Source organism: Struthio camelus, chromosome 10, assembly GCF_040807025.1.
Source record: "Struthio camelus isolate bStrCam1 chromosome 10, bStrCam1.hap1, whole genome shotgun sequence".
Lineage (NCBI taxonomy): Eukaryota > Metazoa > Chordata > Aves > Struthioniformes > Struthionidae > Struthio > Struthio camelus.
In genome coordinates, this window is record NC_090951.1 from 4,520,243 (window position 1) to 4,546,248 (window position 26,006).

The 26,006-nt window shown below is 38.5% G+C and overlaps 1 protein-coding gene across 1 annotated transcript in view; it reads right to left on the bottom strand.

Moving 5' to 3' along the window:
* Window positions 1-25,512, bottom strand: part of USP10 (ubiquitin specific peptidase 10) — a 56,082-nt gene extending 30,570 nt beyond the window's left edge. The window contains exons 1-3 of the mRNA XM_068956212.1: window positions 25,299-25,512; window positions 5,256-5,324; window positions 1,471-1,516 (exon numbers count right to left, since the gene is read on the bottom strand). Coding sequence (XP_068812313.1) covers window positions 1,471-1,516; window positions 5,256-5,324; window positions 25,299-25,319 — 136 coding nt within the window. The 5' untranslated portion in view covers window positions 25,320-25,512. The remainder of the gene's footprint in view (window positions 1-1,470; window positions 1,517-5,255; window positions 5,325-25,298) is intronic.
* Window positions 25,513-26,006: the final 494 nt, after the last annotated feature.

The window sequence follows — 26,006 nt, forward strand, 5'->3', positions numbered from 1 at the left end:
CAGTATGTGTCATCTCATTATTATTACAAATATTCTGCATAAGCATAGCATTCCATTTTAGTTTCCACAGCTTCTTATGCAGCCATCACAATAACATGCATGCACAGTACAGTGCAAGCTTGTTAAAGACATTTTTCAGACAAAACCTAATTTGCTGTCATTACCTAATCTCAGGGCTGGGAGGGATTCTCTCAGGGTCTAGGAATGATCTGAAAAACATTTGTACAAACCAGCTTTCTGTATGGCTTGTGAACATTGAAACCTCAGTCTTAAAGAACAGAACTTAAATCCATAGTTAGACAAAGCAATGTACGACTGGAAGCCCCTTTATATCATCAACAACAGACAACTTGTACCAGAGAAGTCCTTTCAATGAACTTTTCAAGATCCTACTTAAAACTACTCAGTTTTAAAACTACTAAAGCTGGTCTTGCACTGAATAAAGCTCTCCAATTTCCAGAAACGCTTCATATCTGCTTTCAAATGAGGGTGGTTGTAAACTTTATGATGGCTATCTTATTAACCTTTAAATGCAAGGCTAAAGGTACTGAACATAACGATCAGGGGTTCCTAAACACTGATATGTGCATTTTGGTCCTCTTAAGTACTTCTGAGGAATGACCAGCCATGTATTTGCATTGTTTTTTAGAAGATCTAGGTGTCATTTCTATCGTTCTCAAATTCGTCTGGGTAAGTCTCAGGTCCTTGCTTCTCCCCTGATTCATGGGGGGGGGAGGGGGGGAGAGAGAGAAAAATAAAACAAAACAAAATAATTTACCAGCTACTTAAGGTACTGAGAAAATAGGTATTATTTAGAATTATGGAAACGCCTACTTAACTGTTAACTTCAAACAATGATGAAATCAGACCAGGTTTCTCTTTCAATTTGTAAGGTGAACACTTTGAGACAAGAGTAGAAGGATGATCATTATAGCTTTAAAACCGGAACTCTGTAATGCATTTTTATATCAAGAGTCATATTTTCAAAAAAGAAAAAAAGAAAAAAAAAAGAAAGGCAGCTTTTCCAGAAAAAGAGCTGACCAGACAGAAACAGAATGTCAAAGGGAACACTGAACAGAACACTGGCTTCAGGTTGCAACTGCCAGAAAATATTAATTCTATGACTCTTACAGGAGGGCCAGCTGAACTCCATACAAGTTATTTATTTCTTGAATGCAAGTTCTCTAAGAAAAGTTTCAGCCCTCCACCCTTTTACAGCTATATTCTAGACTACATCACCAAGACATTAAGATTGTGTGGTTGCACAGTCAAGGAAGAGTAACCACATCCACCCTAACTCACTGAAGATCAATGTAACATTTTCAAGTATCCTCAGAGATTTCACTCAACAAGTGCTTAGAAAAAAGAAACTTGCCAAATATATGCACATATGCATATTAATCAAGTTGTAAAGACTAACTTTAAAGTTTATAAAAATTAATGTTGATTTCTTACCATCATGAAACTTACCTGTGGACTTAATACCACATGAAACTGTTTCGTTGTAGGGAGGAAGCTGTACAAGAAAAAAAAAAAAGAAAAAGAAAAAACTTATTTGAAGACAAAACAACTCAATAACACGGTATCAATTTCATTTGAAACATCTGAATCCTTCAAAAATAACATTATTGTAAAGGTTTAAGTTTCTGAAAGTGTCTTGTTGAACTCATGTTTCTATATTTATCAAATCCCATGCTGTAATTTCAAATGTCCTTGCAGATTACCACAATTAGTGAAAGATAATCTTTATCTTGGTTACACACCATAGGCTCATCAACTTCTAAAGCAATTCACCTCAGAGCATCAGGAAAAGATCCTTCATCAACAACTTACCAGGATTTTAAAATGAGGAAAATATCCTCTTTTTAGATAAAAACTGAAAATAAAGATAGACTAAATTACATATTTAGCATGAAAAAGTTTTGTGCAGACAATATTCACACCTAAATCTTTTCACTCTCAACCCCTTTCAGCTCTAGCGTTGCCCTTGAAACATTTCAGTTAAGCTCTATTCTTAAAATAATCACACTTAACAAAAATAAAGATTTTGGATCAGACCACAGCACATAGTTACCAGACAGGAAATCACAGTATAGTCTAAAACACTGGCATCATCTTATGGACTCAGTGGTTGATATAAACCTTTTAATTGTGTCACCACAGGTGGGCAATTTCTAATGCCCCCACCCCAAACTCCCCCAGCAGCTGAATGCCTTCTCTTGTGCTTGCCATGAACTGGCCACTGGTACACAGCACTCCAGCAGCTGCTTGGAGAACAGCTGACGTGTCCCTGCAGTGGGAAATAAAACTGTGAGAGCGCCGAGCAATTTATAATGCGATCCGAAATATTAAATGTAACAGTATAGCAAATACTGGAGATTTCGCTACTGAAGTTTTCAGTTCTCTAAAACCACAGATGTTTATGTATTGCCTTCTTAAATAAGCACTGCAGACAATAGCAAATCACAGCCAGTGAGAAAAATATTTCTAAATTGTATTATTAAAAAAGTGTGTAAGTGACATACACTGTAAAATACATTTATAAACCATAATACTTCTCCAGTCAAAATGAGAATTAACAGTTGGAAAAGAGACTCCAAACTCTTGAGAGCCTATTAACCATATTAAATTCAATGCAGATTCAACATAGTTCTATGATTAAAACAAAAAAGGTTACAAGTCTGCGGCCAACAGTTTACAGTAAAATCTGCAATTCACCGTTCTTCTAATTTATGAGGCTTAAGAAAATGCAATGCCTAAATTAAAAAAAAAAAAAAAAAAAAAGAGTAGTCCAACCTAATATTGGTCTCCTGTCAATAGTTAATCAACAGCAACTGCGTAAAAGTAGATATTTCTGAGCTGAGCTGTTTCTTGCAACTGGGTCATCTGAATCATCTCAGATGGAACAGGTATTAGAAATGCCATGTAAAGAGATGTTCAGAAGTTTTGGGCATGTGTCACCGGAACAAAGGCCAGAGTACGTGAATAAAACATACATGACAGAAAACAGGGACCAACCAAATATACCGAAACTATTATAGAAAGAAAGGGAGCAGAATCATAGTCTGAGAACCTCTATCATACATGTCTTTGCTAGGGTTTTTTTGGCCTGTTTGTGAATGTGAAAAGTAATACATTATTCTAATATCTCACCAAGCACTTTACCAACCTCTAAATCTTCCAGCTGCAGTAGAGGTTCATTACTTCTTCCTCTACCCACATATTACAGCATATGAAGCCTTGCATGTCCCAATAAACACCCTTCAGCCTTCTCTCTTTTATATTAAGAGCTACAATTTTTTCAACCTTCAATGTCTTCTAGACCTCTCTTTGTTATTCTACTCCCCTGATTTCTTCTCTTATTTCCTTGAAACATGGTGCCAAAACTAATATCCCGGTTGAGCCTTTGCTAATACCAAGGAGACTGACAGAATTACTTCATGTGTCTTCTTTGCACACATCTACATCTGTCACAAAAGATTTCACTATTGACTATGGTTCCGCAGTCAATTTTCTTAAGGGACTTAATAAGGGCTACCTTTAAGTTGAACTAGTCCCTTGCTTCAGTCCATCCTTCAATCTACAGACAAGTAAGGGACTTTGGAAGGGCGCAAGCAGCAGTGGATTCTGGGACTCCCAGATCTGGCACTACCCCCAACAGAATGTATGTCAAACAGCTGCAGTTTTATAATCTCACTCCTGTCCTTCTTGAATTTCATCCTATTTTTTCAGATCACTTTCCTAACGTTCTCTAAAATATCAGCACACCGCAAAATTAATAAGCGTATTTTTTTATTTCATCATCCAGATAATTAAAACATTGAACTGAATCAGATCAAGGACAAACTGAAGGAACACTGTTCAACATAGTTTTAGATTCTGATAGTTAACCAGCAAGTGGTACTCTTGAGACACAGTTATTCAAACCAGTCGAGCTTCGTTTTATGTTGTAGCTTCACGCTTCCTCAACATACTCTACGAGAATACCAGACTATATCAGCAGCTTTGTAGAAGTCAAGATACAACACTTTCACCCTTCCATAGCCTGAGAGGTGGGATATCTGATATAGGACACTTAACAGTGACATTAAACAGGATGCTGACGTCATGCTGTTGCTACCATATTTAATGGTGGGGAAACAACAAAACAATCAGAAGAAACAGACACTACCGGAAGTTCTAGTCTGCATTCCTTCCCTCCCACCAGAGTAGATACAAAGCTATCCCTAAAGGCAAGTGGAAGCTATCTTTTTTATTTCTACACCCCTCCTCCATTTTCCTTTCATGAAGCATAATACACTTTTATTCTTGTTAGAAGGACACCTACAATTTTGGTAAAAAGCATGGCACTCAACTTCTGCACACTAATTATACTTCAAAATTAACTTACAGGAAACTAAATCACATTAAGAACAGTCATCGGATTTGTAAAACGTGATGAGAGAAGATCTCCCCACCCATACGTGAAGCGTTCAGTTCCTTAGGTGGGAAGAGAAGCAGGATGGAAAGGTTTGGAGGAAAAACATGGAAATTCACCAAAAGGTTGAGATAGAAAGCTATTCTTCAAGTCCTGAGTTGAAGACCGTGTAATACCCACTTTCTTACAAAAGAAAATGGTTCCTTCCCTCTCTACCAAGAGCTACAGAGAATAAGAGTCTGCATTACTATTTGTAGTATTTTATGAACTCAAATACTCATCAGACAACTGTTTCCACTCTGTGGTTCTCAACTGTAATTAGGTCACTGTTGATCCACGGACCACATTAATTTCTCATTTCTGCAGAGCTCATGCATAGCCTTATAAGTTTAGCTTTGACCGTTAGCAGTGCGCTCAACCTGTCAAAAGAAGTTAAGAACTACTGAGCTTCAAAAGGCTCAAAAGATTTAGAACCTCACCTTACTTACAACCAAGTTACTTACAACTGCTGAAAGTTTTCTCTTATAGCCACCTCTAAACAAAGCAATCAAGTCTGAGGTAATTCTGTTGGATAACTCATTGTCAACATGCTGGCATTACAATGCCAGCTATTCCATCTCTGAAGGACTACAAGCAAGAGGCAGAAGAATTCACTGCATATTTCTAGAACCTGATTTAATATCCACATATATGGAAGACTCCTGTTCAGTGTCTTCAGTTTGCAAATTAGCAAGCTGATAAAAGGATAAAAATTAGTTTTATTGTTATGTAGCAAATTTATATAAAGAGATGTAGCTTTAAAATATAATTTTCTAAAAACATTTAAAATAGATCTTACCTCAACAGAGCATCGTGGAGTCACAAAGAACTGATTAAACTCATCAGGGCTGAACTCTCCAAAAATATACTAAAAAATAAGAGAGAAGGATCTTTGTTAAAGAAGGATTAAATTCGATGCCATTAAGTAAATTCATGGTATAATTTATTAAGATACTGGCATTTAAAGTGACTTGTGTGTTGGGAGCTAGAAACTCACGTGTTCGCACCCCAACTCTCACTTCAATTCCCCCTTCTGTCTTTAGCAAACTACCTCAGGCTCTGCAACAGTATACAATGTGTTTCCAAAGAACAAACTCCAGTTCATGGTGTGACTAGTTTTAAACCAAAATACTTACAGTCAAATGTTGCAACAGTACACTCAAGTCCTGTTTTACCTTCTGTAACACCACATATACCTACCTTCCACAACAGAAAAGGCAAGATCTTTCTTTGCAGAGTTTTGCTAAACCACTAGGTGCGAAGTTTCAGCATACTTACTCAAATGTGAGTTATGTAAGGCTCTAATGGTATCACTACTTGAGCACACAAGTAGTCCCACTGAACTGAAACAACCTAGGTTCTCATCTACCCTTTTTGATATCTTATGTCTGCATGTGTATGAAAAAGCACAAGTACCTAAACAGACCACAAAAAAACTCATGCTAAAATGAGGATTTAGAATTAGTTCACAGAAATGAAGCATTCTCAACAAAAAGGTCTCAAAGGTTGGCTTTTCATCAGATTGGAGTTTCTCTGAACCTCCGCTACCAATGCTGATTAGCTGAATAGCATCTAAACATTCAAGACAGGAAGGTAATCAGCATGGCAGACATACCAAGACAGAAAGATGATTTGAACAAGGAGTTGAATAAACTGACAAAATAGAGAGCTGGAAGATATCACAGACTACACAATCTTGGCATGTGAAAGGATATAATACTTTAAGTCACTAGTCACAAGTATTACGGGTATGGATAAAAGCAGGTCAGTAGTTCTTCAGTACACTACATCACAGCTTCCCACTCTCAGCAATCTTCAGTGTACTCTTTGATGGCCATTCTTTGCTATTCTCCAGCCTTCAGTCAGAAAACTGGGGAAGGCATCAGCTTTATCAATATCTTATTCATGGTAAATCCTTAACTTAGATGTAACAAGATATAACTAACGAGACTAGGAGCCGAACTGCAGAAAAAGGTTCTTAAAATTTGAAATATCCCTATATCTACCTGTAACTCTACCAGAGCGCAGACTGTTTTGCCACAAATTCTAGACACTGTAATCAAAACACAGTGGTTTTTTTAGGCTTCAAAGGATTTTTTTTTCCCCCAAAACAAACTCATCTACCTGCTGTATGCATGACTCTCAGCCATCTACATTTGTAAATTTCAAAGTTTAAGCTTAAGCTAAATTCACTAGTAATTATGAAAATTTAGTTCTCTTAAACTACACACAGAAATTGATTTATGTGTATCACTTCCACATGTGAAAATAGTTTAAGCGTTTTAATGGTCTTCAGGAATTTTAACAAATCTTAATAGAATCTGGTGTAGTCTGCAAACAATTTTACCAATCAAAACAAACCAAAATATCTGCTTAACAGTTAATCCTTTAAATAACATAAAAAACCTACTACTAACTACCAGTACAACACTCCAACAGAACAGAACTCCTAAATTAAATTTCATTGAATGGCTTCACAGTTCTTGGCATAGGACTTAAACTTGGTTTATGCTCTCAATATAACTGAGCCATTTTTATTCAGTAACATAACAACTAGGATTTATCACCTTCCAGAAACATGCTGAATCATAACTAAATTATGTTTTTGGGAGACATTTTTGATGCACTCGCGCAAAACAAAGAAACTACACAACTATAGACTGTTAAAAACAACACTAATCCAACTTTAATTCCCCCATATAACAATATATTCTTTTTCTTTTATCAATATTCTTAACCAGAGTACTGTAGGCCCAGTGCTTCTTTCAGAGCAAAAGTGCTGTTTTTTCATTAGGCAACACAAGCCAACATTAAATAAAGTGATTATTAATATTAAACAATGAAACGTTCACACAAGGAAACACTCACTGTGCCTGTGCAAATGTTTCTCCACAACTGAAAACAGGATAGGAAAAATTTGCTAACATCTAATCCAGAAATTAATCTTAGTTAGACTATAATGCAAAAAAACCCATCGCGTTTCCGCACAGGCAAATATCCCTTACCATTTGGGTATGAAGAAATCAGAACTTTATTTGACTTTATGAAGCTTTACTTAACAGTGCTGTATATCTGCAAACACAAAGTCAGTCAGTTAACAGTTTCTTGTGTCACAAATGAAGACTGAGAAAGATACCGTTTCAAAAGAAAGGTATCAGGCCGTATAACTGATGAAACTAAACCTACCTAAATAAATCTACCTTCCTATTCTCTACCTCTTCAGAGAATCTAGTCTCCCAACAGACTTCTGCAGGTTGCACATACAGCACCCTCTGCCAGGATGACTGAAGGTTTCCGCCACTTTTTAAGGCGCAACTTCCTGCCGAGGTGAAAAGGAACCAAGATATCCCACCATTTGAGGAGCATGATAATCTCTACAAAAAAAAAAAGGATGAAGAGAGAGGAAAAGCCATTGCATGTTAAACATCCAAAATACATCATTAACTCCATGACTGCTGTCCACACTATCCTAAAGCCTAATAAACTGGCATGGCTGGCACTATAAAAATTAGTTATCTCTCTGTAAGAACACACCTGATTTTAGCTGTGAAACAGCTTCAGAAAGACACCACTGTGCCATTAGTTCAAATTTAAAAGGTTTTCTGCAACTGAAGTGCCTAAGTAGTAAGCAGTTTTAAGCAACAGAGAGCTAGGAATTTATAAAAGCAATATAACCTCCCAATAGATAATCCCATGAGCAGGTTGAGCTTTCAAGGGCCTAGCTTATATGCTCTAAATTATCCCCAATAATTTCATAAGTCGCAAAGTTAGTTTTTATTCAAACTGTCACATAAAAAGCAAAAAAAAAAAAATTGGAAGCAGTCAAATGGAAGTTTTAATTAAATGACTTACATTGCTCTTATCTAAGCTACAACTGATCAACATTAATTTACCCTGCACTCTTTAAATAAGGTTTAACATATGCATTGGAAATACAGTAGCACGTGATAAACTTGGACAAAGCAGTTTCAGACTTTCAATTCCAATGTCAGTAATTTTTGGTTGTGCATCTGCATAGAAGACTTTATCAGTCAGAGCTGCATCAAATTATGATTCCTTTAAATATCAAACCGTAACCTGCCCTAGCTACCTTGCTTTTTTCCTGATTAAAAGTATGTCAATCTCTAAATGGGAAGGTACTTCATAGTACTTGGAAGCCCAGCGACAGATTGGGACTCTACTATACAAGCTTAGAACAAAAGGTGGTTTCCAGATACAGACTGCTTTAAGTCAGTCCTAGTACAAGCGAGGGATTGTGAGTTGCTAACAGGGTACATAAGGCAGTCGAAGTAAACTGCTCGTCAACGCAGACCGTTACCAACCTGTTCCTGCAGGCCTCTCATCTTTACAGTAACTACAACTGTATAATTATCCTAACAAAGTATAAGCACAATTACTATGACAACATATATGAGAAGACAGCTGAATTGGTCCAATCTCACACATAAATAACTTATGTTTCATGCTGCCATTCAAGTCCATATGACTTTTCAAAATCTACGTGTTAATGATAACGTTTTAGGAGATAAAAATTGAAAATGTTACTGAAAACTTTGTACAGAAAAAAAACCAGGTTGAGATGAGGAAGAATTTTGAGAAGATATTGCACTAAGCAGTTTCCTGCACAAACTATGGCTACTCCCCATATAAATTAGAGACAAACTCAGTGTTTTGACAGAATAATAAAGTAAAAATGACATGCACTATGTAAATTAGTTAAATCAGAGAGATGCCATTTCTTCAGAAGCACTACATTTTTGAATAATGCAATATCACAATTCTAAGGCAACAAAAAATAGAACAGTTCACAAAACCCATGAACATTACCATTAATAATACATAAACTAAAGCATGTATGGCAACATGTAGGGACAAAATATTACAAGATATTGCCAATGAAAAGCAAAAGACTCAAGACCGTCACAAATTTCATTTTAAGGCAAAAATAAAGCTTTTTTTCCCCCCCAAGTAAAAACAATTTAGTATTCATTTACCTATTTAAAAAGTCAACTTTGATTAATCTATAACCCCAGACAAACAAGAGCATCTGTTTTAAAAGAATGCTAAATATTTAGTAACTGAGGATGTAAGCAACCTACAAGTTGGGACAAAAATAATACTTAAAGGAGAGTCCGGTGTTCCACCAACACTGCACGTGGAAGAAAGTCTAAGAGGACACGGGAGGGAAATTTTAAAATTTTTTTATTGTACTGTTGCCTCTAGACTTACTTTTACAAACACATAATCCCTAAGAGGCTTAATTTGAAGTCAAATCTGACCTCCCTCTCCTCCTCAAATCATCTCTGCAACCTACATATATGCTTTCTGCTCCGGCTACAGAGAAGGAATCCTCTCTCATTTCTGAGTGATCATCTATGTCACATCGCATTTCTCCTGCTACTACTCCCCAGATTGATCATTACTGTGCAGAGTTGAATAATCTTGCATTACACGTATTCAAGGAATCCTGCAGAAACCTCAAAGTGAAAAGACTTGTTAGCTTATTTCTGCCATAGATCAAAATCAATGTCAAAATAAACTCATACGATAAATTGAAACTATCTTCCATTTGCTTATTTCCATCTATCAAAATTTTGCATGTTCTGCGATTAAATTCAAAACATTCTAGTAAGCTTTGGAGAGCACACACACATACACACAATTACTGCTAAATTGCTGAAAAGATGTAAAAGAACCAGATATAACTGCAGTACAGAGCTCATTCTATTTGACAGAATAGAGCAAAAAGACAGGTATGCCTTCTTCTCATGGGGGTACTTACATTTTGATAGACTAGGATATTGTACAAATTCTCTGCAGATGTAAAATTTGCAATATATTTTTCCCTCTAATAGAAGTTAAGAATACGGAATGAGGGAGACTACTGAAGATCATATCAAGGAAAGGACTTCTGGGCTGCATTTTCAAGATTCACCAGTGAGCCAGGTGCCACTAATTTTAGTGTTCAATTTGACACGTTGTAAGGAACAAAATTTCCCAGTGTGAATACATGTCTCCCAAAGTTAGCTCTCTTTGGAAAGTTTCTCATGTTAAACAGCTGCTTTAGAGCAACATCCAAAACCCTACTGATTACCACCTGAAACACCAGCAACTAGCAACAAAATTGAAATCAGTTTCTAAATTAGTATCTATAATTTGATTACAATAGTAGAATAGAGATTTGCATTCCAGCACAGATGTTATGTCAGTTTGAAGAAGAAATTTAATCCATGGCGCTATTTTAAAATCTTAATGATACTAACTGCATCTAGTTTATAAAACAAACTACATAAAATCAGTTAACAAATATATCTACACAAGAAAACAGGTTTTCTACTGCATAGTAATGAAAGTATCGATATTTTTATATTTCTCCGGTAACTGATTACCATATCGAATCAAGCGACACCTTAACTAAGCAGACAAGAGCAGCAGTAATGCAGCAATTCCAAGAGGGAGAAAAAAAGAGGAAACAAGTTTTCTGAAGACCCCAAAGGACTAAAATTATTAACCTTCGAGCTCTATCCACACTGACTGTTTTTTGCTGTGCACTCCTTAACCACTTACAAAATGAATGCAAATGTTACTCCATTGCATGAAATGAAATCACCACTGGTATTCCAGTTTAGCAACAAGAAAACTCCTCTGGAGAAAAGCGAGGAGGAGGAACACATATTACATCACTGCTTGTCCTAGAAAAATGAGTAGTAATAACAGCACTCATGCATCATCATTTTGGCATCACCTGTGCTTGGAGAGAGTTAAGAAAATGAAATGTCAACTTCTGCTTTCAAGCGGCATTAATGTGGCTTTCATCTAATAACAAACAGCTCCAGATTTTCTAGCCAAATTAGTTTAAACTGCAAATACTCCCAATTCAACTGCTTTTTCATAAAAGAGTTAAAAATACACCTTTTACCTAAAGGTAGCAAGAAACAGTTCAACTGTATCAAAGCAGAAGGCTAACAAGTCAGAACTAGTTCACATATATATGCGATGAAATAGTTTATGTATACCACAGGCTACACAATCTTGCTCACTCAACTGCGTCTACAAAGTGTACTTACTCTTACAGCTGTCAGGACAACATGGACTGGAGGAGGAAAATGAACCATTCAGACAGAAGTCTGTTTGATACTGTGGAGAAACCGGCAAGGAAAACAAGGGTGCATAAGGGTCTCACTCTTCACTTCTTTCTCACACTTTGTTAAAGTTGGTCATCTTAATTTTCTTGGAAGAACCTTCCTTCGGGTTCTCCTTCCCCTTGAGGCTGAAGCCCATGAAGTCTTAGTACATGCATTACTACTTAATTCGACACAAAGCTTTCTGAACTTTCAAATCCTAAGATATTCTTTGCTAACACTCATGAAAACATAGACAGAATGGTAAGTTTGAATGAAAATAGGTTCATATTTTTTCAACACTGAATTTTCAAGGAACAGTCTGTAACTAGGAGCATGAAGAACACTGGCCATCTTTTATTATCGCACAGTCTGTCTTACAACTATATTTCAGGAGAACTAACTTCTGAAAATAATTCTATGCTGTCAGTTTTGAATTACACCTCTCTATTTATGAAAGAATAAAGTCCATTTTTATAAGTAAAAGTTTGGTAACCACGAAACTCGGAAGTACAGCTTACTTATTTGTCCAGAGGTAGAGAGACTGCATACTAAAGCTTTTAACCATTGAAAAATATAACAAAAGGTGAGTAAACTGTTAATATAGCTAACAGTCCTTAATGACTAGCCTGCAGCTTGAAACTAGATCATTCCAACACATCTTGCACATAGTGTTTGGATAAAGATCCAGGCTAGGTAAAGTAGGCCAAACATAGCCCATGAGTCAGTACAATTTTGCCTCCTCACCACTCAAGTAATCCAAGGCTCAAAAACTAGTGCGCAACTTGACTTTTCCTTTTTTCCAATTTCATGTTTCTTGGACGTTATTACAGAATTCTTACAGCTGAAGAAATGTTTTCCACACATTTTACTTGAATTAATCTGAGTGGTATTTATTCCATCATGAAAAAAGAATTGTGGTTCTCAAAAGCATATTTTGTGATCAGAGGGGAAAAAAAAAATGGATCGTTGCCTAGTACGAAAGCACCAGTTGGTAAAATTTCAGTTGCATCCACACAGTTAATGGAAGGATAGGTTTAATGAACAAACGTCATCTACAGCCTGACATTAGCATGAGTACACATAACGTGGATCAGAACTGTTTACCATCAATCTTGTATTTCAAAAATTCATAAAAGCAGAAGTAATCGTTTTATTTCCCCTAGATTGACTACTGGTTGTCCTCTTCCATTAAAATAATTTTCATCACTTTCACCATATACTGTAAATAAGATCAATAACCCAATCTATACTCACGCAAAAACGTGTCGAAACATCAGCCAATTTCTTGCACCAAAACCAATTCTATTTATGTGAGGTGAGAACACAGCATAGCTTCCTCAGCCCCAGAAAGGCTCACTTATCATCCAGTTTGTAAAACAGAACTACCTCAGGGATAGCATCAGCTATGCTTGCTTTACTCTTTTTCAAACAGAAGAAAGCATCTTCCTTGGAGCTTCCACTGGAATCCAAGGTAATAACATTCATTCATGTGTTACGCGAATGACAGCTGCAGTAAACAGCAGTCATTTTGGGACTACAGCAGGAATACACGGTAAGTACATTCTTGATAGTAAGCAAGCGGGAGGATGACAGCTAAGGTGTCCGAGCTGATTACATCAAATTTCTTAGCTCTCTGGGGAGTAAAAGAGGGAATTTCTGACGCTTTCACACCAGCATTTCCATCAACTACAGGCCCACGGAACATCTGCCAGGGCTCCAGAGAAGTAACTTTTTCCAATCTATTTTCATGCAACCTGTTAAATGACAATGAAAATCAAATACAAAAATACTTTCCTATTAAGTTTTCCAAGCAGGCAGTTACTGCAATTATCAAAGTAAAAAAACAAACACTTCCAAAATGGGTATATAGATCCTTCCTCAATTTTCAATTCAAGAACAATGGTCAGTAAAACAGCTGTCACTAAGACTCCAACTCTTTCAAAGAGTTGAGAAATACCAGCTTCAAGCTGCTGGTTCATAGTTGAGCAGACAGATTTACTTCAGAGCTCTGCTTGCACTGAACTAGTTACGGAGTTGAAAGTGCAAACCCTAAACTTTTCCTATAATGAAGAACAAAAACAATCAACACCTGAATTATTCTGGTTTACTACAGCATGATAAGCACTGAGGAGAGAGAAACTGGAACATGAAGTAACTTGAGAACACAGCCAGTTTTACTACTACTTTATTATAGGCGGGGCAGGCAAAACAACCTCTTATCAATTTTGCTCAATATTTCCCATTAGAAATACCTTGGTGTTAGCCATCTTTATCTTTGCCTGACTAAAATCATTAGGCGTCAGGCAGAAAAAATTGCCGCCCTACAGCAGACAAAATTTCTAAGGACACTCTAGTAAAACTGGGTTTGCAAGTAAAAAACACTTTTAGCCAAATTCCAGACATACTATATAAATCATAAGTTTTCTGAGCTTTACAAAATTTGTATTTATCACATATTTTAGCAACTAAGGGAAGGGTCTGCTTTCAAGGAGCTTCTCTCAGTTCCTTCAGGTGGAAGAGCACACATGCTGACCTTTCAGAGTGATCAGGCATGTTCTATCACCCATAGCGTTCCTAATATCGAGGAGCTAGTACGTTTCTACCCCAGCAAGTCAGGATACTCAGGGATACCAGAACAAACATAGGCTTTCCCAGTATGGGCTTTAAGCTAGCAAGTTTCAGAGGTCCTTGGCAGTGCCCTGACACCAGAAAGCCTTTCTTCTCCTGAGCTTAATAAACCTGCAGCTACCGCTAAGGCAATTGCTAACCTTCAAATCCAGAATTTTAAAAAGACTAACACACCGACTTGGACAGTTATTTAACAAAAAAAAAAAAGAGAGAGAGAGAGAGAGACAGACAGACAGACAGAAAGAGGGGGGGGGTAGGGGGAGGGTTTCTGGTTTAGGAAGAAAAGCTGCAACAAGGCCATGAGTTTTAGGAAATTAAACGCAGCTGAATTAAGCACCTTTTTAGTGGTTTAGGAATAGAGATTAGAACCAGCTAGACAAAAAGAAAAGAAATAAGCATTAGATAAACAGCAGACATAAGATCAGAAGTTATTGGCGGAGACAGCACAGAAGAAATGAAAAGAGCTGGTCTGTGCCTGGCAGAGCACTCCTCTCTCCAAAAACTGAATTATCACCCAAATTCTGGAATCACATCATTTTTGTACTATTGTTACAAGCCTCTCTGAAACCAATTAGCAGCACATATCTCAACTCCTTTTAATAAAACACTCCCTTCTCTTGTGAATTGCTCCATGAGCTTAAGCAGAAGATTTCCATGCCCTTTCCATGTAGGTAAAGGTTCTAACCTTGCAGCTGCTGCACGTGGGTTTCAGGGTGGCATCCCATGAAGGTGAGGAAATTACACCAAAAAAAAAAAAAATCTAAGATCAAGTACTCAAAAGCAAAGCTGCAAAAAATTTAAGACTGACTGTATCTTCATCTGATACCAACTCTTTTATGCATGTTTGATACATTCTTTGCTTATTTGCACAACCCACATCTTCCCAGAGACTAAATACAATTCAGATCTGTCTTGGGGATGATTCCACAGTGGGTAGTAAAGGTGACTGCTGACCCAGTTTGTCAAGTAAGTTGAAAAATATGCTGTAAGATCAGGAAAAGCAGGAAAAGAACAGGAAGCCTCTGAATAACTGTAGCTAAGGGTTGTGAAAAACTAAAATCTATTCCTAATAGCACCAGAGCTAGACAAATCACCCACACAATGCTTTTCACAAGCAATTACTCACAGTAGGATTTAAGATAGCTAAAATTAGGTGAGGGAAAAATTAGCTATCTAGTCTCCATCCTGACAAGGAATACAGATTAGCACCTTAAGAAGGCAATTTAGACCACCTATCCAGGACTGATGTGCCTGTTATTGGGGCCTACCATAACATCTCAACCCTAAACTTTGAGGGCTGAATGCTCAGAATTATAGCTAAATGAGATTTAGCCTAGGAAGCTGTTATTGTAAATATTCTGCAAAGTCCTATCAAAACAGCATTGGCCACTTTTCCTCTTGCTGGATTCACAATCCCACCTTTTCTCCTGTGCCACTTTTGGTACACACTGAACTGATTAGTGAGATGTTTTTTCCTCATTAATATGACATTAAACTCCCACAAGCACCTTTTTATTTGGGGGGGAGGGGGGGAAGAGGGAGGGAAAGAACACGTTGATAAGAAAAGGTGAGGAGCCAGTATAAAGTAACAGATGAAAGTGGTCAGGAGCAAGGAAGAGTGCAAAGTCATGACCTGTAAAAAGTGGGTTATAATCTCATAGAAGCACAGCAAACAGTGAAACCGCAATCTCGAGAAAAAAAAAAAACATAGTAATTGGTAAATGACTCAAGGGTAACGAGAAGGGGAACGAGAAATAAAACACAACTATAACCATATACATAATATTAACTCTCTAGTATTTTAATCTCTGTAACTGTTACAGTTGCTCTGTTCTTTCCCTGCAGGAATTTCAAATGCCTTCCACTACTTCACCATGTGACAAATGTGTATGCTACATGTTCTCCTGGCAGACAGAAAACAGAAGTCATTATCTATTGTTTTGATTCTGAATACATATAAGCAGCTGTCCATCTGCTCTACGATTCTGACAGTACTCTATGATAAATGAATGGCAGGCAGAAACCTGAGAGAATCAGGCACTGCCCTTGGCAACAACTTTACATTTTGAAGTGATATATAAGTTACAATGAATATTAGGACACTTTATATATGCCAAATGAAGTTTCTGCCAGTTCCTCCTGGGATAGTTTTACAGCTTAAGGTATCTGCAAGACAATTTTACATCAACACAAAATACTTGCTCAAATGCATTCATAGATGAATATACTACTAGAACTAAAATACAGACAGTAAACATATTCAAGATCCAAGGCTTTTTTTTTTAAATAGCAGTATTAAAAAAATGATATGAATGTGATAGTAGGTTAACTGTACAATAATGATACCGTAGATTTTAAAAATAAAGTTTTTAGGAAGCTCTTTCAATGAGTAAGACCTTAACAGTGATGCTATTTCATGTCTTTCCTTATAGGAAATCTTCTGTCAGCATTCAGATTTCTTTTGCATATGAGTCAGAAAAACATAAAACAGGACAGTCAAGATCCTTCCCAACACATTTACATTATTGCAATTATGGAAATTTAAATTCTGAGGAGAAGAAATTGGACTAAACCAGACAGCATATTCTGACATACTTACTGATAAAGCCCACAATACTAAGAGATCAAAGTGCTCAACTGATAGCTAATGTACCAACCCCATCCAATTCCTGGCGGAGGAGTTGGAGTTAACACTTCCTTGGCTTGCACTTTCTGCTACCTCCAAATAGGAATATTATACTTTGCAGGAGAACACAAAACAGCACTAGCTCTTCAGTTTACTCACTGTATGGGAAAAGGCCGAGGCAGTTGTTGTCTGCAGTGCCTCTGTTCACTCCCCCTCACCTCCGGGAGGAGGTCTGCAGCTCCAACACCTTCTATCCTCTCCCTCATCCAACTACAGTACAAAAGAGCTGGAGCGTTTTAAGGGACCTCATGTAAGTACTAGCAAACTGGCATCTAATCCCTAACACTGACAAGGTTGAGCAACAATGGTAAAACCACACCCTCAGATTTCAGCCTGTGTATCGCAAATTATAATACTTTCCATGCTCAAGCAACACTAAACCAGGCAGCATTAGGAAAAAAAAAAAAAAAAAAAAAAAACATGCTTCTAATGTAACTGTATGCTGCCTCTTTTGGTTCCAAATTCAGCAAAAAAAATTTCTTGGGAATCATAAAAAAATTTGGTAAACACAATTGCAAGCACTCATACTATTGTTACTTGCAAAACAGTCATTTCAGAAAGACAGAAAATACTATATGATCTAAGAAGATTCCAGTATTGATGTCTGTCATTATCAGATATTGCAGCTTTTTGCTACTCAGGAAACACTGATGTGCTGGACTCTCATAGCCGGAGCTGACCTTCAGAGATGACATAATAAGCTGTTGTGCATTAATTACAGACTTTTTTAAAAAAAGGTGTCATAAAATAGATAATTTTGAAGCACAAACACACACACAAAATATGGTATGCAAAGCAAACCACTGTAATACACTTCAGCTCTTGGCTGAGCCCTAAATTTTTAATCCAGAGAAACTGTTTAAAAAAAAAAATAAACTAACTGTAAAGTCATAATACCATGAAAATATTTTACATGCTTGTAAAATATAGATCAGCACACACAATCAAGAGCTGCTTCTGTCAGTGAGGAATCCCTTTAGCCCACCACAATTTCTGATCATGGTACCTACCACTACTAGCAGCAGCACAAAGCAAACACAATGTGTACATGCTTGTCCTATTACATTATTCCAGCAGCAAATGTTGACGAGAACTCTGGGAAATTTCTACTTTAAGGATGCAATTACACCAAATCAGAAAACCTATAGCAGCCTTTACGTGGCAATCACTAGTACTCGATGTAATGCATGTCTATTGCCTTCATCCTCCCTGATTAAGGAAACTGATGCTTTGGCAACATTCAGAACTGAAACACCACAAGCCAGTGGCCAGTATTTATAGCCCTGACAGGCAGCAACAAGAGCGACCACCACAATCCAATTCTGCATTTGAACAAAAGTAAGGTTCAAAACACTATGAGTGCAAACTTGTTGACATAAGCAAATTTAACAGCTTTATTTCTTCTGCTCTGAAAGCTGACTAGTCTTCTTTCACACTTCTGTGATTCTGCTGTGCTTACATTTTCTGTTGCTTGCAATTCCCGGACAATAATTTTATGTATCTAATTTCTGCTTACTATAAAAGCACATTAAGAGCATAAACCCTTATTTGTTGTCTCAAGTTCTGTTAGGGAATTTTCACTATGTGCAATTCATGGAAGCTTAAACTTCTTATTAAGGGGTAACAGCCTATGGTAGTGGACAAGGCAGACGACACCGAACTGGTAAGCTAAAACTGCAGCAGTACAGCTTTTAGTTTAGAAGAAGAAAATGAATATTGAGAGTTACCTAAATTAGTTAACTATGACTTCTTTCCAACTTTATATCAGTCAATAACAGTGCTCCTCAGAATAAAACTTCAAACAGCGGCAGACAAAGACAACAGAAAAGAACAGCAAGTGAGGGTTTTCCATGCTTTGCGGACATTACAGCACTATTTCTTACTTACTTTGGTAACTACTAGCTAGTATTAGAGATCGTATGATTTAATGGACAGATTAAAGTAGGCTGCAACTCAAGAGAACTAGATTCTTCTTGCAATTCAACTGTAACTTGTGCTGAGCATACCTCTTTCACTACATGCTTTATTTCCTTTTTTTCCATACCTATGCATACTGTAAACCAGAAAGGCCACATTACGTACTTGTATAACACCAATTTTAATCAAATCCTCTACCAACAGGCATATTATAAAAATGTTATTTGAATATGATTAATCTTATTGTCTATTTTTTCCTTTAAACTAAGCAACTGAACTTCTTTACCGTCCTTCTTCATCCATCTGAATGCTTTCAGGAAGAAGTATCGATTTCAGGAAGATTATCAATAAAAGGGATTATCAATAACTTGCCTCTACATCCCCTTTTTGCTGACACAGTCCAGTTTCATGCCCATCTTGTAAAGAAGGTAAGTTTTGCATTCATTTTCCTCTTTAAGGCTGATGCTGAAGCCAACTGAAGGAATGGCACATGCAACAAAGACCAAGCTTCACCAGAAAACCAGGAGAGGGAAAAATCTATCGTTTGATATCACATATGTAATGTGAAGTCTTGATAAGTTCACACAACGAAAGTCAACACATCTAAAGAACTTATTCTTGTCATCTGATAACAGGCTAATCCTGTCTGCATTCTAGGAGGCTTCAATGCTAATAAAACAGGTCATCTTAAATCAACTTCCAAAAAAAAAAAAAAAGTCTATCTTTCCTCTACAGCATAAAGAAGAAATTATTTATGTGTTGCCATAGAGAGAGACGTGCATACAGCAAAACTGTTAAATCCTTAAGGAAAAAGGAACATTTCCTTGGCAGTACAAGAATCACCGCTGCTTATACATTGCTACACTACCGGCAAAAGAAGCCCGCTCGAACAAGACAAAATGCTTTCATGACAAACGCCTTCACTTTCTTTGCATGAAGGATATATGATTTCTGTATTTTAAGTTACACTGCTACATCCACTGCTAACCTGTAACTTTCATGCAGAAAATGAGGCAGGAGACTTATGAACCACTATTGTAAGCTCTAAATGTTATGGGCATGTATGAAAAAAATATACCCACCACGCTGAGGGAATATAACACCGCTATTTCTGCTAGTATGTTCAGTTTAGTTCAAACAAAACAAAAATAAGAAGTCTTTCATATACAGAACTCTTTGAGGAAAACCTTCTTTAATACTGTTTTTAAAGTTGATCCTTTCACATGACCTTTAGAGAGATGCTCTATATAGTTTCTTATAGATAGGGCATTTTACCTCTTCCTTCTCAAAGCCAGTCCCTTTATCAAAATAAGACAGTTGGAACTCTTGGTGATTTTCCAGTTCATGTTAACATTACATTCAATGAAAGTTGTTCCACATCCCTTTCTTTCCTAGATTATAAAGTTGCAAGGCAAACTATATAAAATGCTTCTTTTAGAACTCTCATATATGAAGATATGAATTCACATATGATACTGTAAACAGAAATATTCCCAAAATCATGCTTGAACACTTATTTTAGTTTCTACTGTGGTAACTTTTTGCAACTATCATAAGATTTTGATAAGGCCTTTTGTAGTTTTAAGTTAAACATATGGCTTTTTTTGTAAGGTGTATGCTTCAAATAAGCCTAATGCAATCACTATGCCAGGGCTACTGTGATTTAAACTACCTCCCACCTAATTACAGTTTAAAAAAAAAAAAAAAAAAAAAAAAAAGAGACCTCGTAGCATGCACTAAAGACTTTACGATGTCAAACAAGGGAAAAAAGCTCTTATATGTATCTGAACTATCAGGAACACCTGATATTAAATTAGGTATTGAGAATCAAATACAAAATTAAAGAGAGTAACATACTTTAAAGTTCTGCTCTCCCGGGGTCTTAATGGATGCATTGCCATGAACTCTAATCTTGAAAAATTTTTTTATAGTGCTTTAAAAATAATCTACAGGACAAATACAGTAAAGAGTTCACTGTTATTGGGAATATTCCTTATAATAAGTATTCTTAACCCATAAGTGACAATTTTGTAAAACAACAGGGCTTATAATACCAATTTAAAAAAAAAATTAGACTTTCCATTAGAGTGTTGATACATACGCACACACATATCTACAGAAACACTTTTTTCACCATGAAACATAATCTTTTGTTCCATAATCCTGAGTTGTATGTTTAATGATCACACCTAAAATACTTCCATCAAAAAGAAAAAAATGCAGTTCTAGCATGTCTAACTCTTTGAAATGGACATCTACATTGCTGAAATGGCATTAGAGTGACAAATGACTATAATCCAATGGCCCAAGGCCAGCAAGTTCTATTACAACAGATTTGTCTGTTTCGTACGACACAGCATGTTGCACGTATATCAATAAGCAGAAATTGAACAGCTTAGTTTACCTATAAGCAGAACTCCACTTTAACTTTACAAATATTTTAATAGGTACATGAATGGAAACAGCAGTGTGTCTAAGCAACTGCCTACAAAAACTAGACTTATTAATATGTAAATGGCTGGATCCACTCTAAAAAAGAAGTCTCTGAACCAATGCTGTAGTCTAAAATTCACAGAATAGCAGTGACTCAGAAAAATTGTAGTGGTTTTATTCTATTATTTGCATGCTGGCACACAAATTTAAGTTCTATGTCAATTTTCCCAGACTTCCTTTTTAGTTAACCAGCCCACATTCACACTACTCTGTGTGGATTTACCATCCACATTTTAGAAAGACAAACGACACCTGATGGCCACCCAAACTTGCAGCTACTTTTGCAGTCCGAGATCACAGAAGACCAGAAAAGCTACTCTCCACATGGGCAAGAGCTCTAGCAGAAGAATCAAACCAACCACTTCTGAGGAAAAATAAGGGATTCGAAAAGAAAAGGGAGGTTGGTGGGAGGGGGGCACAAAAGGATCTAGTTTCTTTACTCCTTTAAAACATAAAAGGACGACCAAGCAGGACAGGCGAGAAGCAGCAGCTACAGTCCGAAGATGTGCTCGAACACCTCTCTCCAAACCCATCCAATGGTAGCGCTTGTCCAGAGTGACTTTCCATTTTGTGCTCGGGGTGCCCTCCCCCACCTAACAGTGTATTTCAGGAGCTTGTTAGACAGATCTACGCTGCCCTCTCTGCAACTACTTCATCCTGCCTGTAAGACCATTATCATGCTAGAAACATACGCATGGATGCAAATAAGCTAGCACAAGAAATGCATCTAGCTGAACGATAATCATTTTTTTAGAATTATTTTCGAGGCAGATAAATTCCTAATCAAGGTTACTCATAAACCTTAGGCAATACAATGTAAAGACAGCGCAGGAATAAGTGCCTACAGACTGTTTTATTCCAGAAACAGCACTGGCTTAAGGGAACACCAAACTACACCCCTGGCAAGGAGCAGCACTCCAAGCCAGCCATAAAAGAGGTAGTTTGCAGTGCAGTATTTCAGGGAGTCAAATTGCATGCCGTATGCCGAGTTCCAGTTATTCTGGTTGTCAGGCCAGACATAGGCTTGGGTGAGGATGAGCAGCTTATGAGTTTGTTCAACTTTTTCCAAATAGCAACTCTACTGATTTTCACTTCAGCTTATTTGGGGGCAATATAGTGTATTTAGAATGGTACTAAGTCAATTTGAAACCAGACTAAGGGTTAAAGAACAAAACAAGCATAAGTGATTCTGTCTGCTTTGGTATCCTTTCTTCTGTTTAACTTGTTTTCAGAAGATTTACAAATGAAGTGTTTGCAGTAATTCATTCCATTAAAAAGGATAAGAAAGTGACTGAAACAACTGTTCATAAGGTTCCTACAGAGCACTACTATTTCCAAACAGGGAAATATTCGTTAAATCTTCCTTTTTTTTTAAAGAAGGATTTTTAAATGTCCTCTTCGAAAAATGGTTTTAATTATATTCAGTGTCAAATCAGCTCAATATCTGTATTGTCATACAGAACCAGCAGTGATACAACAGGTTTACTTTCAGCTTGTCTTAATAAAAATGATCTTACAGATTTTAAATATCCTCAGAACACACCCAGAAGACTGAGAGCAACACTTAAGAATCTGATTAAATGATTATGAAATACCTGCATGGAATACAGAGGTACAAATGACCAGCATATCTAAACTGTATTAAAATATGCTGGTGTGCCTTCTGAATAGCTGCCATCTAAAATGAATCCTCCTTTCAAAATATCCAATATGGTCATGTTTCACGATTCACTTGTGAAGAGTACGCAGGCTGATTTATAGAATACTTCTGCATACCACTACATGAATCCGTTAATTGGCAGAAGCCTGATGGCACATTTTATAATATTTAGAAGAGCAGGATGTTCTAGAAGACATTTCTCCCCCATGTGACAAAGTTTGCCATAACTGAGACATTTTAAATACTTTTGCCTAGGACTCCACATTATGACATGAACACAATGACTAAGTAATGTTATTTAGCTTTGTGCTTAGAATGTATGACTTTTATCAAAATTCTCTCTCAAACTTTTCTACCAATCTTCAATACTGTCATCTTAAAATTAAAAGGAAACACCTACATGCAAAACTACCTCCCTAAACTCATCTTCATGTCCTCCATCCAAAAAAGTACACAATACTGTTACCTTACTCCAGCATTACTGCACCGTGTTGCTCTAGAATATGTGCTCACATAAATATGAAGCAGCATTTACATCAACTGTTTATAATACATTAGAAAAAAAAAGCACAAGGGGTTGTGTTTAATGACATGAAGACTGCATTAGCTGAAAAATACCATACAGATTCGTTTCCTCAATTATACATAAATTTAAGCAGCAACCCTCCAGACTTAAATATCTGCTTTACTTACAGAGTAGTTTGATCTACACTACAGTACTGACAGCAAGTAACTACAAAGGACCAGACCCAAAGATTTTCACTTGACAAAAAATCAGAACTAGAGGAAGAAAAAAGATGAATCTATAGTCTATTTTTAATTATGACTGCAGTGTTTCAACATTAAGTTGCTGTACTTTTTATTAAGTTCAGACACAAAAATGCCCTTTATTGTTCTAAATCAATAAAAAAAGTTGTAATGAAAAACCTACAGTCTTATCAAACTGACTACGTGCACTGCTGTCTAGTATTTTGCTGTCTAGTATTCAAGAGGAGGATAACGCAGAGTGAAACAGCTTCTAAGTTGGACACTGAATCTCCTCCACACTCCTTTTGATATACGCTGCATTCTAATTACCATTCATTAGGTAAGTCAATCAATGTACTAGAACCAGAGTGAGATTCCTCCACTTTGAAAGAAAAGTTTAAGAACACAAAGTTTTATCATCACAGCCGTGCACACTAAAGTTTAAAAAACTCCAAAAACTGTAACTGTCCTCAAGACACATATATCAAAATACAAGAGCTCTTAAAAAAAATCCTTGATAATAAATACCATGATAGTTTTTACCAACTTTAAACTTTGCTGTAAAGAAAAAACACAGTCAGTACCACTAGTGTACAGTTTTAACACAGATGGGTACCTTAGTCAGCCTTCAGGAAAAAAAAAAAAAAACAGAGGATAATATAGCATAATGTTAGAAAAACTTAAAAAATTTATGAAAGACTTTTTCCAAAAAAGTAGTATACTGTTCTTTAGTAAAATTATACTTAACATGCTTTAAGTTTTCTGAACTCCCTTACTCGCAGAAAGGAAAGTTTTACAAAGTTTTGCAAATGCACACCCCAGTACAGCACTTATAATTGCCAGAAATTTTTGCTTTAAAGTCTTTCTTGGGGGGAGGAGGGGGAACACCCTTACAAAAAGAAAACAGCAAACTTGATCCATTCAACCATTTGCTTTATGCATAAACTAGATTAGACCCAAGACTCGAGCTTTCAGCTTCCAGTAAAAAGCTACCTGGGCTGCAGATTTTGTTATTCCATGCATAATCCTTCTGGTCGGTTTGGTCAGTGGGAGAGGGGGGAATTGCACGCCCATCCCCACGCATAACGACCTCGCAGCGCTCAGTCCTTTGCACCCCAATGCATCGAGGTTCAGGGGGCGGGAGGGAGAAGTGGTGAGGGGGAGGATTAACTTACTAATCCCCTTATTTCTTTCCCGTTGTAGACTCTCCCCCATCGCTCCCTCTCCCCTACCCCCCAAAAGCCCGACCTACTGAGTAGCTCCCAACCCCCCCCCCCCTTGCAACGGCGCGGATGGGGGAACAGCACCGCCTGCATCCCGCACAGGGCACCAGCGCCTCCTCCGCGCCTTCGCCGCCCCGCGGCGGCTCAGCGGAGCGCCCAGGCCAGGCCCCCCCGGCCGGGCCCCGCGGCCGCCGCGCCCCCCACCCCGGCGGGATTCAATGAGGCTGCAGAATCACCCGGGGCCTAGTCCCGGCCACCACGCTCCCCTCCTCCGACGAGCCGCGCCGCGGAGCCCGGCCGCCCCTCCGAGCCGGATAGGACCCCCCGCGGCTCCCCGGCCCGGCAGCGCGGCGACGGCGCCTACCTGGGCGCTATTTACAGCCATGGCGCCCCGCCTCAGTGGGGAGCTCGGCGTCTCCCAGGCGCCTCACGCTGCTGCCCCCGCCGCCGCCATCTTCTCTCTCGCACGCACCAGCCGGGCGGGCAGGCGGCAAGCACTGCGCCTGCGCACAGCGCCGCCGGGGAGGGGAGGGGAGGGGCGGCGCGCCTTTGCGCCTGCGCGTCGGCCGGGCGGTAGGGGCGGGAGGCGGCGGTGCCAGCGGCGCGCAGGCGCAGTAGCGGCCGAGCCGGGGGCGGGGCGGCCCGAGGAAGGGGCCCGGCGGCGGGGGGTGGCGGGAGCTGCGGGTGGGGCCGCTCTCCGCCGGGGGCGGGAAAAGGGGGTTGGGGGGGGGGGGGGAGAAACCAGGCAGCTCGGGGGGTCCCGGCGGCGCGAAGGAGGGCGAGGCAGCCAAAAAAACTTCACCTCCGGCCCCAGGCATCCCTCGGGGTCGGCCACGAGGCGAGCGGCCATCGCCCGCCAGCGGCGCGCGGGGCTGCCTCAGAGCGGTGCGGGCCCGGGCGCCGTGAGGCGGCGCCGCCCCCGCCGAGCGCAGCGGGGCGGCTTCGCCCGGGGAAGGGAGGGGGGATGCGGCCGGCCCTCCGGGTGGGCCCTGTGCGGAGGGGCACAGGGCTTTTCGGGTTTTTAGGGACACGCAGGCTTCGGCTGGGTTTCAGCTCGTGCTTCCTCGAGGCG